Source organism: Coregonus lavaretus (genome assembly GCF_964263955.1).
Source record: "Coregonus lavaretus genome assembly, chromosome: 4".
NCBI lineage: Eukaryota > Metazoa > Chordata > Actinopteri > Salmoniformes > Salmonidae > Coregonus > Coregonus lavaretus.
The window spans coordinates 35,990,057-36,005,533 of record NC_139991.1 but is presented as its reverse complement, the minus strand read 5'-3'; the positions used below and the strand labels follow the sequence as shown (position 1 = coordinate 36,005,533).

At 43.2% G+C, this 15,477-nt stretch overlaps 1 protein-coding gene across 1 annotated transcript in view; it reads right to left on the bottom strand.

The window, feature by feature from the left end:
• col27a1a (collagen, type XXVII, alpha 1a) overlaps nt 1–15,477 on the bottom strand; it is a gene marked incomplete at both ends in the record, with an annotated part of 366,083 nt that overhangs the window by 203,162 nt on the left and 147,444 nt on the right. Inside the window, 4 exons of the mRNA XM_084160593.1 lie at nt 312–356; nt 731–784; nt 3,785–3,829; nt 7,190–7,243. Coding sequence (XP_084016719.1) covers nt 312–356; nt 731–784; nt 3,785–3,829; nt 7,190–7,243 — 198 coding nt within the window. The remainder of the gene's footprint in view (nt 1–311; nt 357–730; nt 785–3,784; nt 3,830–7,189; nt 7,244–15,477) is intronic.

Below are 15,477 nucleotides of genomic sequence, written 5' to 3'. Positions count from 1 at the left end.
TGTTGAAAAAAAGAATTATATTGCGTGACCTAATGAACATGACATAGAGGTTTCTTCCTGACCAGGTGTCCTGACCAGGAAAGACTTACAGCGATGTGACATGACCAGATTAAAACAACTGGAGTGGCCTTCAGTTTTTCGTGGTCAGACTCCAGTCAGGAAAAACTCCTGGCCCGGCTTATACAGTAACTGTATCGGAGCACTTGGAGCATGCTATATACAAGCTGGCCAGAGGGGGGAGTACATTATCCAGTACATTATCCATCACATGCTGTTCAATCACAGGCCAATAATGGGAATATTCAGATCACCTTATCACCTTTCAGTCCTGGTTCTCCTGGGTTGCCGGGCACCCCCTGGAAGAAACACACACATATAGAGATTAGGACCAATCAAACTGACCCCTTTCCTGTCTGGCCTGTCCCACCCCAATAAATCAGTAACTCAGTATTATTCACTATATTATTGTGGAGGTGCACTGATCAACAATCACACTGACAGCTATAAACTGTTTGTAAAAGTTCCACAGAGACATCTATAATTGATTGGCAGTATTATTCCATATAGTATAGATAGGAGAACAGTAACTCACTACTTTAACAGGAGCAGAAACTCATATTTCCCTGATTTCCCAGATGTACAGTATACTACTACACTAGTGGGGTTATAAAGGAGTAAGGTAGGTGCAAAGGCCCCTCTGTGTGTGTGGGGTGTGTGTGTATGTGATCACCTTCAGTCCATTGGGTCCTGGCAGGCCCATCTCCCCATTAGGTCCCATGTCACCCTGAGGCCAGAAGGAGAGAGACACAAGTAGCCATATTAATGTTCTGATAATCTGCACTGTAAAAAGCCAATTCAACCAATTGCTGAATCAGTGTTATTATGCGAGTTAAGTGGACTTTGAGCTAATGTGTTAAAGTGTGTTGACTCAACAAACTCTGCTTGAAGTGAGCTGAATTTGAAAAAGCTTGTCGAGTAAAATTAAAAATTCATTTTTGCCTTTGGAAGCTACAGTATATGCCCAAATGTTTAGCAAACTCACAATCCTATTGCAGCTGGTTGCCTTACAATTGTACATATAATCAACAAACTCTGCTCAAAGTGAGCTGAATTTGAACAAGCTTGTTGAGTAAAATTACAAATGAACATTTACTCAAAACCACTCCAAATAATGCATATCATTATCATATTTCCCAGCATGCTCTATTGTGGGTTGATTTTCAGATATTTTTTTCAATTTCTGTGTTTTTGCATATACATTGATTGGTTGATTAATCACACAACACAAACATAAATAACATACCTTTTTTTAAACTAATCCAATCTGTTAGTAGATGGACTTTTTGCACCCGTTACTGATATGGCTGTTCCAGTTTATATCATTTGGGTAATCTCAATAATCAATCTTAACTTACCCTGGCAGTTATTCTTAATGTAGGTTAGAGATTATAAAAATGTCCAATTGTTGGATATCCTCACTTTGACTGGATTCCAATAGGAATTACACATCACTTTGCAAGCCAGCATAATGTGACTTGCAGGCTTAATGTGGCCCATAAACAAGGAGTTTTAGACCCCTGCATTAGGGTGTACCATAACTAGGCCCTCAAAGAAAGGCCTTATGATATGTGTTATATATTGTCATAAAGACTTTAATTTCACACTGGGAAATATGCAAATAATGTTGAATAGATCCTCAAGTTGAATTGAATGTTCACTCAACCTAAAATTAAAAGTTGAGTGAACCTACAATTCAACTTGAGAATGTATGTTGGTTCAGCTATATGCCCAAATGTTGAGCAAACTTACAATCCTATCGCAGCTGTTTGCCTTACAATTGTACGTTGAATCCCCCCCAAAAAATGTACTGTGTGTGCAAGCGCCTGCAATGTAGGTGACCTGGAACGCACCCCTTGAAGAAGGAAATCAGGAAGTGCTTCACAATTCAAAACACTGTCAAGGTTTACGCTTATGATAGGGAATATCGTCCAGCTAGTTCCTTCATTCCTAAGTATATATGCACCAAAGACATAGATTGGCTGTATTGGGTTGGAGATTAATTTAATGACATTTTCATGCTTTTGAGAGCATGGCGTTAGCTGGATCTCACCATTTCTACTAGCATTGCTAACGGCTCAAAAATACTAACTGGGAGATGATGGATCTTGCAACAAAGAAAAGTTAACACCACCATATGTAAGTGGAAAATAAGGTAAAAACCTAAAGAAAGCATTTCACTTCTAGTCCTGTGTGGCTCAGTTGGTAGAGCATGGCACTTGCAAAGCCAGGGTTGTGGGTTCAATTCCCACGGGGGACCAGTACGAACAAATATGAAAATGTATGCACTCACTACTGTAAGTCGCTCTGGATAAGAGTGTCTGCTAAATAACATAAAAATATTTTGAGGCTCACACTGTTCCAGAATAGGACAGAATCCAGATCCAGTGGTGTCCAGATTAACCCAGACAGACGGGAGAGAGAATGGTCCTACAGACTGATTTGGGTACATTAAAATGAGCAGTACCTCACTCTCTTAACTCATATCTTCCCCTGCCAGTATGGGGGGAGCTGCATGGTGGTCCAGACTGAAAAGCATTACGTGTGGTGGTGTGTGTGTGCGTACGTACGTGCATGCGTGTGTGGATGCATGCTTGTTGAGTTTCATTCAGTTAGTAGGTCCCTCTAAGTTCTCGAGGATTCGGAACTGGGTGTCCCAAGAGAGAAGGGTATTACTTTCCTTCTCTCCAGTGTGTTCAAATTTGGGACATGTTCCAAGTCTTTGATGGTCATTATAAAGGAACCAAAGGAGTCTTATTGGACAGAATCCTGTGCTAGATTGAAGGCCTGCAGATAATGCTGACCTATGACCATTCAAACTGTAGCAAATGGGCCATAGCACAGGGTGCATCCCAAATGGTGCAATGGTGGGGTGGGGTGTCGGATCGAAACTGGCAGCTACAGAGATGTAGCTTGGTGGCAGAGGAAAGGGCTGCTGTGTTTACCACCAGTATCAAATGGATGCCTAGTCAGACTGAGACTAAGGGCACAGCTGTAATCAAAGGCCCTCAGCATATACTCAGACGCAATTTCGCGCGTGACGGAGGAACTGGCTCTTTACAAAGCCAAATTAGAAAGGAATTCGAGGACACAGCGGGTGCACCCCAATAATCTCTCCTTCCTCCTTTAGTGTGCACTTGTTCACTACTCCTCAGCAATTTAAAAGCATTGGATTGGTGCTGGCATGGGCTAGAGGGAGTTTCCATATACCAGTAATTTCCTTTCAAATCCATGAAGGGAAGTGAACAAATGCCAGCACCAAGGAGAAAGGAGAGATAATTAGGATGCACCCAGCAGCTACCATGTTAGGCTCTAGGGGACTGGTGTAGATGGCTGTGAGGGCTGTGTGCTGTTTGGAGGGTCATTTATAGATCCCAGGCAGGATAAAGGAAGGGAAGGCCATTCTATCGGTCTGTCATATGGCCTCTGAGATGCCTTTGGGTCATGTCGTGTGGCAAACACAAAGCCACCCCACTGGGCACAGACGTCAATTCAACGTGGAAACAACATTGATTCAACCAGTGTGTGCCCAGTGGGACAATCTGGGCCAGGCAGTAAGTCATTTTGAACATATCCAACAAATTAAAATATTTACAGTACATTAAATGGCTCTCCATGGCTTAGCCAGTGTTGGGTGGAAATGGATGTTGACACCCGTGCACACAAACTTCAAACATAAAAATGGTACACAGAAGCAAACAGAGGCACAGACACAGTTTATACTTACAATAAGTCCAAGAACTCCGTTAGGACCACGGGCTCCAAGCAAACCCTTGGAGAGGAGACAGGAAGAGAGGAAGTGAGATTGAGAGAGAGAGAGAGGTTTCTGGGGTTAATGGCTTTTTTTTTTTACAAACACGCTCAGAAGAGTGTTTAGTGAAGACTAAGGAAGGGGGTGGTGGGGGACATTTGTGTGTGTGTGAGTGTGCGTGCATGCTCGTGCATGTGTGAGAGAAGGTGAATTGGGAGCTAGGACCGCTGTCTGTCCAGCTGCAGCTTATGTAATCTCCAGGTCCCATCTTCCCCGGCAATGCGAGGAGAGAGAGAAAGGTTGCAGCTTGGACACAGAGAGCGGTTTGTTGACCCCCTGCCTCGCCCCCTCTGCTACGTGCCATGCCCATTTCCTCCTGCCTTGCAGCCCCTGATGAACGGATCACTTTATTCTCCCCTTCTTTTTCTGAAGAGAGGAGAGATAGAGTATGCTAGCCTCACAGGAAGTCAAGAAACTCAAACTAGCTAAATTCCTTTTTCCAGAGGAAAAGCGAAAAGAAAGTCAAGTGAAAAGATAGAGGGACATGATCTGTGGAGATCTGCCCACCGGACAAATGATATCAGCCTTCATCAGCCAATCTGAGGTTCTTGTTGCTTTCACCTTCCAATAGCAATGGCCTGACAGTTATTGTCACCCTTGATAAAGATGAGCAAAAAAGACTGTATAAAATAAATAATTCAACTACTCGCTAACGACCATCAGGTCAATAATGGCCTGGTACTCTCCGCTCTATTGTCCCTCTAACCACTCTGACATCAATGCAAATGCAATCGAAAATCACATCAAACAAAAAAAGTATCATGCTTTTAAAACTCACCTCACTGTGATCGATCAATTTGAAGAAAGAAGTTCGACAACAGGTTGAACCTGAGTGGAAAACATGGTCGTTGTGGATATTGTTTCAAAGCATAACACAACAAAATGGACAGCGCTTTCTAAGGGAGTGGGATATCAGCTGCCACTTTCAAGGAGCGGGACACTAATACGGACGCTTATAAGAAATCCCGCTATGCCCTCAGACGAACCATCAAACAGGCAAAGCGTCAATACAGGACTAAGATTGAATCCTATTACACACTGACCCTCGTCAGAGGTGGCAGGGCTTGACAACTATTACGGACTACAAAGGGAAACGCAGCCGTGAGCTGCCCAGTGACACGAGCCTACCAGACGAGCTAAATGCCTTTTATGCTCGCTTCGAGGCAAGCAACACTGAAGCATGCATGAAAGCACCAGCTGTAAAGGACGACTGTGTGATCACGCTCTCCGTAGCCAATGTGAGCAAGACCTTTAAACAGGTCAACATTCACAGACGGATTACCAGGACATGTCCTCAGAGCATGCGTGGACCAACTGGCAAGTTCCTTCACTGACATTTTCAACCTCTCCCTGACCGAGTCTGTAATACCTACATGTTTCAAGCAGACCACCATAGTCCCTGTGCCCAAGAAAGCAAAGATAACCTTCCTAAATGACGACCACCCCGTAGCACTCACGTCGGTAGCCATGAAGTGCTTTGAAAGGCTGGTCATGACTCACATCAACAACACCATCATCCCGGAAACCGTAGACCAACTAAAATTTGCATACCGCCCCAACAGATCCACAGATGACGCAATCTCAAAAAGCACTCCACACTGACCTTTCCCACCTGGACAAGAGGAACACCTATGTGAGAATGCTGTTCATTGACTACAGCTCAGCATTCAACACCATAGTGCCCACGAAGCTCATCACTAAGCTAAGGACCCCAGGACTAAACACCTCCATCTTCAACTGGATCCTGGACTTCCTGACGGCGGCCCCCAGGTGGTAAGGGTAGGCAGCAACACATCTGCCACGCTGATCCTCAACACGGGGGCCCCTCAGGGGAGCGTGCTTAGTCCCCTCCTGTACTCCCTGTTCACCAACGACTGCGTGGCCAAGCACGACTCCAACACCATCATTAGGTTTGCTGACGACACAACAGTGGTAGGCCTGATCACCTTCAACGATGAGACAGCCTATAGGGAGGAGGTCAGAGACCTGGCAGTGTGGTGCCAGGACAACAACCTCTCCCTCAATGTGAGCAAGACAAAGGAGATGATTGTGGACTACAGGAAAAGGAGGGCCGAACAGGCACCCATTAACATCGATGTGGCTGTAGTGGAGCGTGTCGAGAGTTTCAAGTTCCTTGGTGTCCACATCACCAACAAACTATCATGGTCCAAACACACCAAGAGAGTCGTGAAGAGGGCACGACAACACCTTGTCCCCCTCAGGAGACTGAAAAGATTTGGCATGGGTCCCCAGATCCTCAAAATGTCCTACAGCTGCACCATCGAGAGCATCCTGACCGGTTGCATCACCGCCTGGTATGGCAACTGCTCGGCATCCGACCGTAAGGCGCTACAGAGTGTAGTGCGTACAGCCCAATACATCACTAGGGCCAAGCTTCCTGCCATCCAGGACATATATACTAGGCAGTGTCAGAGGAAGGCCCACAAAATTGTCAAAGACTCCAGTCACCCAAGTCATAGACTGTTCTCTCTGCTACCGCACAGCAAGCGGTACCGGAGCGCCAAGTCTAGGTCCAAAAGGCTCCTTAACAGCTTCTACCCCCAAGCTCTAAGACTGCTGAACAATTAATCAAATGGCCACCCGGACTATTTACTTTGATTTGAGTTGGATATCAAAATAAATCACATTGTATTTTTCACATACACATGTTTAGCAGATGTTATTGCGGGTGTAGCGAAATGCTTGTGTTTATAGCTCTATCACAGCCACAGCATGTGCATGTAGCAAGTAGCTTGTCACTTAGTGGTCCACATGAGGGGTGAATGGAAAAGGGCTCAGTCCAAACTAAGCAAACATAAATGTATTTACTTTGCAGGTTTTTAAACATGATGCCAATTAAAATAATCAATAATACAGAGAACACAGTTAAATAAAAAAGCTGTATTATCATAAACCTTGTCTGTCTATCTGTATGTCCAAAAAGTATTTTCAAACAAAACATGGAAACACAGCCAATCTCCTGGATCCTTTGTGGTCAGAGAGGATTTTCTCATCATTGTTGAAAAGTCCACATTCCCACTGAGTGAAAAACCAGGGGAAGTGTGTATGAGTGTGTGTGCGGATGGTGTGGTGAGTTAAGTGCTCTTAAAGATTTCACTCCATTACACATGTGAGAATGAGAGAAATAGATAAGTATTTCACTGGGAAAGAGGGGATGTGGTTGTGTACTATGTAGGACAGTGCCTGTGGAGGTTTTACACCTTCCTACATAGTGATGTTGGGTAAAATAACAGTATGCCTAGATAGAAACTGTATGGAACCATGCTGTGTGTGCGTGTTTGTTCACGAAAGGTCACTTACTGGGTCCCCGTCTGGTCCTGGTGGTCCTCTTTCGCCAAAGTCTCCAGGAAACCCCTGGAGAGAGAGCAGCTTTAAAGTGACAATCTGCGATAGGTACATCCATTTGTACTACTGCACAGTAGTTCTACTAATCACAGTAGTTCCATTTTTACTACTTAGCACAGCATCACCAGGCCTGATTTAATTAAAGTCAGAATGCTAACGCTAGTCTAGTCCCAGACCTACAAGTGCTCCTATGGTCAGAGAAGTTGGCAGAGGAGTTGGCTAAAGCACATACAGATCTGGGACCAGGCTAACTTTGACCCTGATGCTAATGCTGTTCAGAAAGCAATAACAAAGCTTAAGTGCATACGTATAAGTCTGTTTTACATGAAGACTTCATCCCAATCTTTGTTTGCCCTTTTGTTCGTGATTGTATTTTTTATTCACTCTGGAAAACACTTCACAACATCTTCAAATTAGTTGCAAAATGACCCATTCTTTTAATTAAAGCCCATAGCATAACGGGTGTGTACTGTTACAGTTACAAACGGTTTCTAAATACAGAACAACACAGCAGCCAGCCAGTCAGAACTTAAGCTGCTAATATGAGCTATGCTTAAGATAGGGGAATCTCAACCTCAGAACACCCTACTGGCACAGGAGCAACATGCACTAAACTAAACTAAACCATCCAGGAACACTTAATGTAATGGATGGGCTCTACTCTTTTTCCTTGTTTTAGAAGGCCAATTGTGAATGGTTCTTTATTCTTGATCGGGGTGGATGTGCAGAGCTTGTGTATCGTTAAATGTGTCTTTCTTACCAGAGGGGTTTAATCTGCTGACATAAAGCTTTCCTTGAGGTTTCATACTTTCATTCACACACAAAGATAATTTAATTTCAGGAAGCCTTGGCCATACATTTATATAACTTGTTTGTCAAACTTCAAAATATTCCAAAACTCAAATGTATGTAAAGTTCATGACACTTTCAGAGCCTTCATGAGTACATAAAACCCATATTTAACTTACTCCTGGACTAGAAAACATGTTCAAGGAAAATTCTCAATAGATGCGCTTTTGAGTCAAAGAGCAGGCTTAATCTGGGTTGGGAAACTGCTGCAAAGTGCACAAGATAATCCCGTTTGAGAATGTCACTGACAGAACCATAGACAGGTTAGCTAAGAACGTCACGAAAATGAAGTGCACTCTTCAATGGGGCAGAAGTCCGTGTGTTGTTGTGATTCTGGATGGCCAGATAGCTAGCAACAATGACAAGAAGCTGCCATGTGGGGAATCGTAGGTGGCTCGTTTCAGCTAAGTTTATCTTGTTCTTGATATAATGTCTTGTTTTGAGGTGTTTTGACTGATGTCATGTCTATGCTAATATGGCTAAAATTAGCTAACTAGCTAACCAACAACAGCAACAATGTATTTGAGAGACAATAAGCGCTCATTGTGCACATGTATTAATATTTTCAATAAAACATTGGAGACAAAATATTGTTTACATGTTGTCAACAATCTAAGTCAACCCTGTCTGTTTTACCCAATAGTTGAGCATGTGTCGGTTTTGTTTCTAAACAACAAAGTCTATTGAACACCCCTCTAAGACCACAGACAAGGAGAGTCAAAACACATTTACCTAGCGCCACATAACAAAAACTTAAAATTAGTGCATTTTACAGTGCCAGGAAATGAGCTGGAATATCAGATGTCTAGATGAATGAAGAGAGATACTTTTGACAGAGGAAAATTATGCCTGAGTGATATTTGTTGAGACCGCAGATTGTGGTTTCAAATGCATGGGGGGAAACACGAGCCCAGAAAAATCATACTGCCGTAATTGCCAGCCCAATGACAAATCATACAGCTATAATCGCTGCCTTATGGAAGTGGAACAAATGTGGAAAACAGAATTGGTGGGCCAAAAACACAACTCAAAGAGCCAGATTTGCTTTGTAGAGAGACATGGTTTATTCCAACTCATTTAATGGATGACTGCTTTTGAATGATGTCAGGTAGCCCTTTTCTTAAGCCATTGCGTATGCAGAACTACATTACATTACTTTTGAGGAGTGTACTCTGTCAATCTGATTACTCTGGAGCTCAGTAAAAACACTCATTTACACAGGTCTTCAGTCTGCACCATACAATACTAAACCTGAGGCTACACAAACTCACTGAATAAATGAAGCCCAAAGATGGCATCTTAAATTGAAAATCACTTTAGTATCCAAATCTACCACACTAACGTCAAAGCATGATTTGATTTTATGATTTACGCTAAAACGTAAAGTTCTTTGGGACTGTAGCTGAGCAGTTCATTAGCAGTACTCCAAGAGGGCATGCAATGTGTCTTAAGGCTTGTACACATCGCACCGAAATTTGATCTAACATTCGTCTGCCATGTTTTAGGGACCACCATAAGACATCTGAATTCAATATGGAGTTGGTCCCCCCTGTCCTGCTATAACAGCCTCCACTCTTCTGGGAAGGCTTTCCACAAGATGTTGGAACATTGCTGCTGGGACTTGCTTCCATTCAGCCACAAGAGCATTAGTGATGTCGGGCACTGATGTTGGGCGATTAGGCCTGGCTCGCAGTCGGCGTTCCAATTCCAAGTCAAGTTCTTCCACACTGATCTCGACAAACCATTTCTGTATGGACCTCGGTTTGTGCACGGGGGCATTGTCATGCTGAAACAGGAAAGGGCCTTTCCCAAACTGTTGCCACAAAGTTGGAAGCACAGAAACGTCTAGAATGTAATTGTATGCTGTAGCGTTAAGATTTCCTTTCACTGGAACAAAGGGGCCTAGCCCAAACCATGAAAAACAGCCCCAGACCATTATTCCTCTTCCACCAAACTTTACAGTTGGCACTATGCATTCGGGCAGGTAGTGTTCTCCTGGAATACACCAAACCCAGATTTGAGATGGTTTGGGATGAGTTGGACCGCAGAGTGAAGGACAAGCAGCCAACAACTGCTCAGCATATGTGGGAACTCCTTCAAGACTGTTGGAAAAGCATTCCAGGTGAAGCTGGTTGAGAGAATGCAAAGAGTGTGCAAAGCTGTCATCAAGGCAAAGGGTGGCTACTTTGAAGAATCTCAAATAATACAATATATTTTGATTTGTTTAACAATTTTTCGGTTACTTCATGATTCCATATGTGTTATTTCATAGTTTTATAGAAAATAGTAAAACTAAAGAAAAAGCCTTGAATGAGTAGGTGTGTCCAAACTTTTGACTGTATATTGTATAATGCTTTATGATTTGTACTCTATAAAACAAATTCCAACAGACTCAAAATGGCTGGTTGAGTTATAATCATTATGAGATGATTATAAGACATTATAAGGGGGTGATACATTAGAATGGGGTGATACATACAGTGAGGGAAAAAAATATTTGACCCCCTGCTGATTTTGTACGTTTGCCCACTGACAAAGAAATGATCAGTCTATAATTTTAATGGTAGGTTTATTTGAATAGTGAGAGACAGAATAACAACAAAAAAATCCAGAAAAATGCATGTAAAAAATGTTATAAATTGATTTGCATTTTAATGAGGGAAATAAGTATTTGACCCCTCTGCAAAACATCACTTAGTACTTAGTGGCAAAACCCTTGTTGGCAATCACAGAGGTCAGACGTTTCTTGTAGTTGGCCACCAGTATTGCATACATCTCAGGAGGGATTTTGTCCCACTCCTCTTTGCAGATCTTCTCCAAGTCATTAAGGTTTCGAGGCTGACGTTTGGCAACTCTAACCTTTAGCTCCCTCCACAGATTTTCTATGGGATTAAGGTCTGGAGACTGGCTAGGCCACTCCAGGACCTTAATGTGCTTCTTCTTGAGCCACTCCTTTGTTGCCTTGACCGTGTGTTTTGGGTCATTGTCATGCTGGAATACCCATCCACGACCCATTTTCAATGCCCTGGCTGAGGGAAGAAGGTTCTCACCCAAGATTTGACGGTACATGGCCCCGTCCATCGTCCCTTTGATGCGGTGAAGTTGTCCTGTCCCCTTTGCAGAAAAACACCCCCAAAGCATAATGTTTCCACCTCCATGTTTGACGGTGGGGATGGTGTTCTTGGGGTCATAGCCAGCATTCCTCCTCCTCCAAACACGGCGAGTTGAGTTGATGCCAAATAGCTCGATTTTGGTCTCATCTGACCACAACACTTTCACCCAGTTCTCCTCTGAATCATTCATTGGTAAACTTCAGACGGGCCTGTATATGTGCTTTCTTGAGCAGGGGGACCTTGTGGGCGCTGCAGGATTTCAGTCCTTCACAGCGTAGTGTGTGGTCCTCTGTAGCTCAATTGATAGAGCATGGCGCTTGTAACACCAGGGTAGTGGGTTCGATCCCCGGGACCACCCATACGTAAAATTGTATGCACACATGACTGTAAGTCGCTTTGGATAAAAGCGTCTGCTAAATGGCATATTATTATTATTATTATTATATTATTATTATTACCAATTGTTTTCTTGGTGACTATGGTCCCAGCTGCCTTGAGATCATTGACAAGATCCTCCCGTGTAATTCTGGGCTGATTCCTCACCGTTCTCATGATCATTGCAACTCCACGAGGTGAGATCTTGCATGGAGCCCCAGGCCGAGGGAGATTGACAGTGCTTTTGTGTTTCTTCCATTTGCGAATAATCGCACCAACTGTTGTCACCTTCTCACCAAGCTGCTTGGCGATGGTCTTGTAGCCCATTCCAGCCTTGTGTAGGTCTACAATCTTGTCCCTGACATCCTTGGAGAGCTCTTTGGTCTTGGCCATGGTGGAGAGTTTTGAATCTGATTGATTGATTGCTTCTGTGTACAGGTGTCTTTTATACAGGTAACAAGATTAGATTAGGAGCACTCCCTTTAAGAGTGTGCTCCTAATCTCAGCTCGTTACCTGTATAAAAGACACCTGGGAGCCAGAAATCTTTCTGATTGAGAGGGGGTCAAATTCTTATTTCCCTCATTAAAATGCAAATCAATTTATAACATTTTTGACATGCATTTTTTTTGGATTTTGTTGTTGTTATTCTGTCTCTCACTGTTCAAATAAACCTAACATTAAAATTATAGACTGATCATTTCTTTGTCAGTGGGCAAACGTACAAAATCAGCAGGGGATCAAATACTTTTTTCCCTCACTGTACATGAGAAGTCCTATAATACATTATAATCTGCATTATGATGTATTATACCTTGCGTGTTATTGTGTGTGTATGTTTGTGTGTGTGTGTGTGTGTGTGTGAGTCTGTGTTTGTGTGTGTGTGCAAAATGTGCATGTATGTGCGAGCGAGTGAGTGAGTGACTGAGTAAGGGCATACACTGTGATTATGTGCATTTTGTTTCTATGTGGATATAATTTATCATTGTCACATAATTCTCTGCAGGCACAGATCATCGTTCCACTCTGTCTGAAAAACTAAACAGCCTCTGTCAGCAAGTATTAAATGCCGGCAAACAATTGTAAGATTGTGACAACAGAGTTTAACAGCTAACAGACAGTCTGAACCTGAAAAGTGAATCTGCTTACAGAGAATGGCTTTACCATTTGACATACTGTATACTGTAAGTGAGGCAGTCAAACATCCATAGGGAATAGCTGATCTCTTGCTGTGTCAGAGGGGAAGAGAGAGCATGCACACATGCAAACACACAAAAAAAAAAACATACACACAAACACACATACTGTACATATGCCAAAACAAAGAAAATGCCTGCACATACAAATGCTCCCTCATAAATGCATGTGCATGCATACTATAGACACATCCCCACTTAAGAGCTACCACATAAATAATAACCTCATTGGAGAATAGTTGTCTTTTCTAAGCAGCTAGCGCTTAAAAAATGGTGTCTTGCGTGTGTTGAGTTTCCTTGTCTGTAAGTCTTATTTACTGAAAGCCAATAGGAATGATCTCAGTCGTGTTTAAGGGTGGCACATTTCTGGAAGACTGACAAACTAGCTCTGAAAATAGTGTGTTTAACACACAAATCACACACCAAGTATCCACATCACTAAGGAATTAACATGGTCCACACACATCTACACAGTCGTGTAGAAGGCACGACAACGCTTCTCCCCCTCAGGAGGCTGAAAGGATTTGGCATGGGCCCTCAGATCCTCAAAAAAATATACAGCTGCACCATTGAAAGCATCTTGACTGGCTGCATCACCGCTTGGTATGGCAACTGCTTGGCATCCAACCGCAAGGCGCTACTGAGGGTAGTGCATACAGCCCAGTATATCACTGGGGCCGAGCTCCCTGCCATCCAGGACCTCTACAGTGGCTTGCGAAAGTATTCACCCCCCTTGGAATTTTTCCTATTTTGTTGCCTTACAACCTGGAATTAAAATTGATTTTTTGGGGAGTTGTATCATTTGATTTACACAACATGCCTACCACTTTGAAAATGCAAAATATTTTTTAAGGGGTGAAACAAACAAGAAATAAGACAAAAAAAAACAAAAAAACTTGAGCGTGCATAACTATTCACCCCCCCCAAAGCCAATACTTTGTAGAGACACCTTTTGCAGCAATTAAAGCTGCAAGTGTCTTGGGGTATGTCTCTATAAGCTTGGCACATCTAGCTACTGAGATTTTTTCCCATTCTTCAAGGCAAAACTGCTCCAGCTCCTTCAAGCTGGATGGCTTCCGCTGGTGTACAGCAATCTTTAAGGCATACCATAGATTCTCAATTAGATTGAGTTCTGGGCTTTGACTAGGCCATTCCAAGACATTTAAATATTTCCCCTTAAACCACTCAAGTATTGCTTTAGCGGTATGCTTAGGGTCATTGTCCTGCTGGAAGGGGAACCTCCGTCCCATTCTCAAATCTCTGGAAGACTGAAACTGGTTTTCCTCAAGAATTTCTCTGTATTTAGCGCCATCTTTCATTCCTTCAGTTCTGACCAGTTTCCCAGTCCCTGCTGATGAAAAACATCCCCACAGCATGATGCTGCCACCACCATGCTTCACTGTGGGATGGTGTTCTCGGGGTAATGAGAGGTGTTGGGTTTGTGCCAGACATAGCGTTTTCCTTGATGGACTATTTGGACTATTTTGTGTATTTCCATTACATGAAATCCAAATAAAAATCAATTTAAATTACATGTTGTAATGCAACAAAATAGGAAAAACGCCAAGGGGGATGAATACTTTTGCAAGACACTGTATACCATGCAGTGTCAGAGAAAGGCCCTAAACATTTTCAAAGACTGAACAGCTTCTACCCCCAAGCAATAAGACTGCTAAATAGTTAACCAAATAGCTACCCGGACTACCGTAAAACTTCAATTAATAGCCTGGGCGTTTATTTGCTTAAATCACTGAACACAACATGCACAGACTTCTATTTGAGCCAGGCATCTATTTCCTTAATGCACACAGCTTTTGCTCATTTGCATAGTTAATTGTTTAATTCCAGCATTCACTTCCAGGATTGTAATCAATTTCTTATAATTTACACACTGTGTCACATTTATTTTGTCTATGTCACGTCCACTCCTGCTCCCCCCGCTCAACGTCACCGGTCTACTAAACACTGGTCCTGGCAACCCATCTTTACGCACAGCTAGCAAACGTCATTACGCACACCTGCATCTCATCATCAGTCACCTGGACTTCATTATTCCCTTGATTACTTACCCTTTATATAGCACTCTTTTGTTATCAGTTATCAGGTAGTATTGTTTATGTTTCTATGTCAGACGCTTCTCTTGGTTTGTGTCGCTCCATGTTTGTTCACTAACTGCACCTGCTTCCTGACTGTCTGCATCTAAGTTACAGAATACTGCCTCAACAAATGGAAGTAGCAGTTAACCAAGACATCTCCCAGATGGTCGGCGAACAGGGACACCTACTTCGTCAACACCATGACCAGCTGGCTCATTTGGGGACGGCTATGGATGAGGTCCTCTGCGTTATTCAAACATGTCGACATTACTTAAGGGGCGTCATCTCAAACAGCGGAGGATTCTTTACCACAAGTCGAGCCAGTACAGTACTGTCCTGGTCAGCGATGCCCGATTGTCCCTCCCGGACAAATATGACGAGCCCCCACCACCGAGAGGTCCAAGGTTGCCACGGTTATTTCTCTGCTGACTGGATGGGAGTTGAAGTGGGCCACGGCCGTCTGGGAGAGGAAGAGCTGGGTTGTGTGAGGGGTTCATGGCTCTGTTCAGGGGGTTCTCGACCATCCACCAGAGGGCAGAGATGTGGTCTGACGTGGTCTGGCTATCCTGCCATAGTTGGAGTAGGCGCTCACCTTTCAGACAGTGGCAGCATCCAG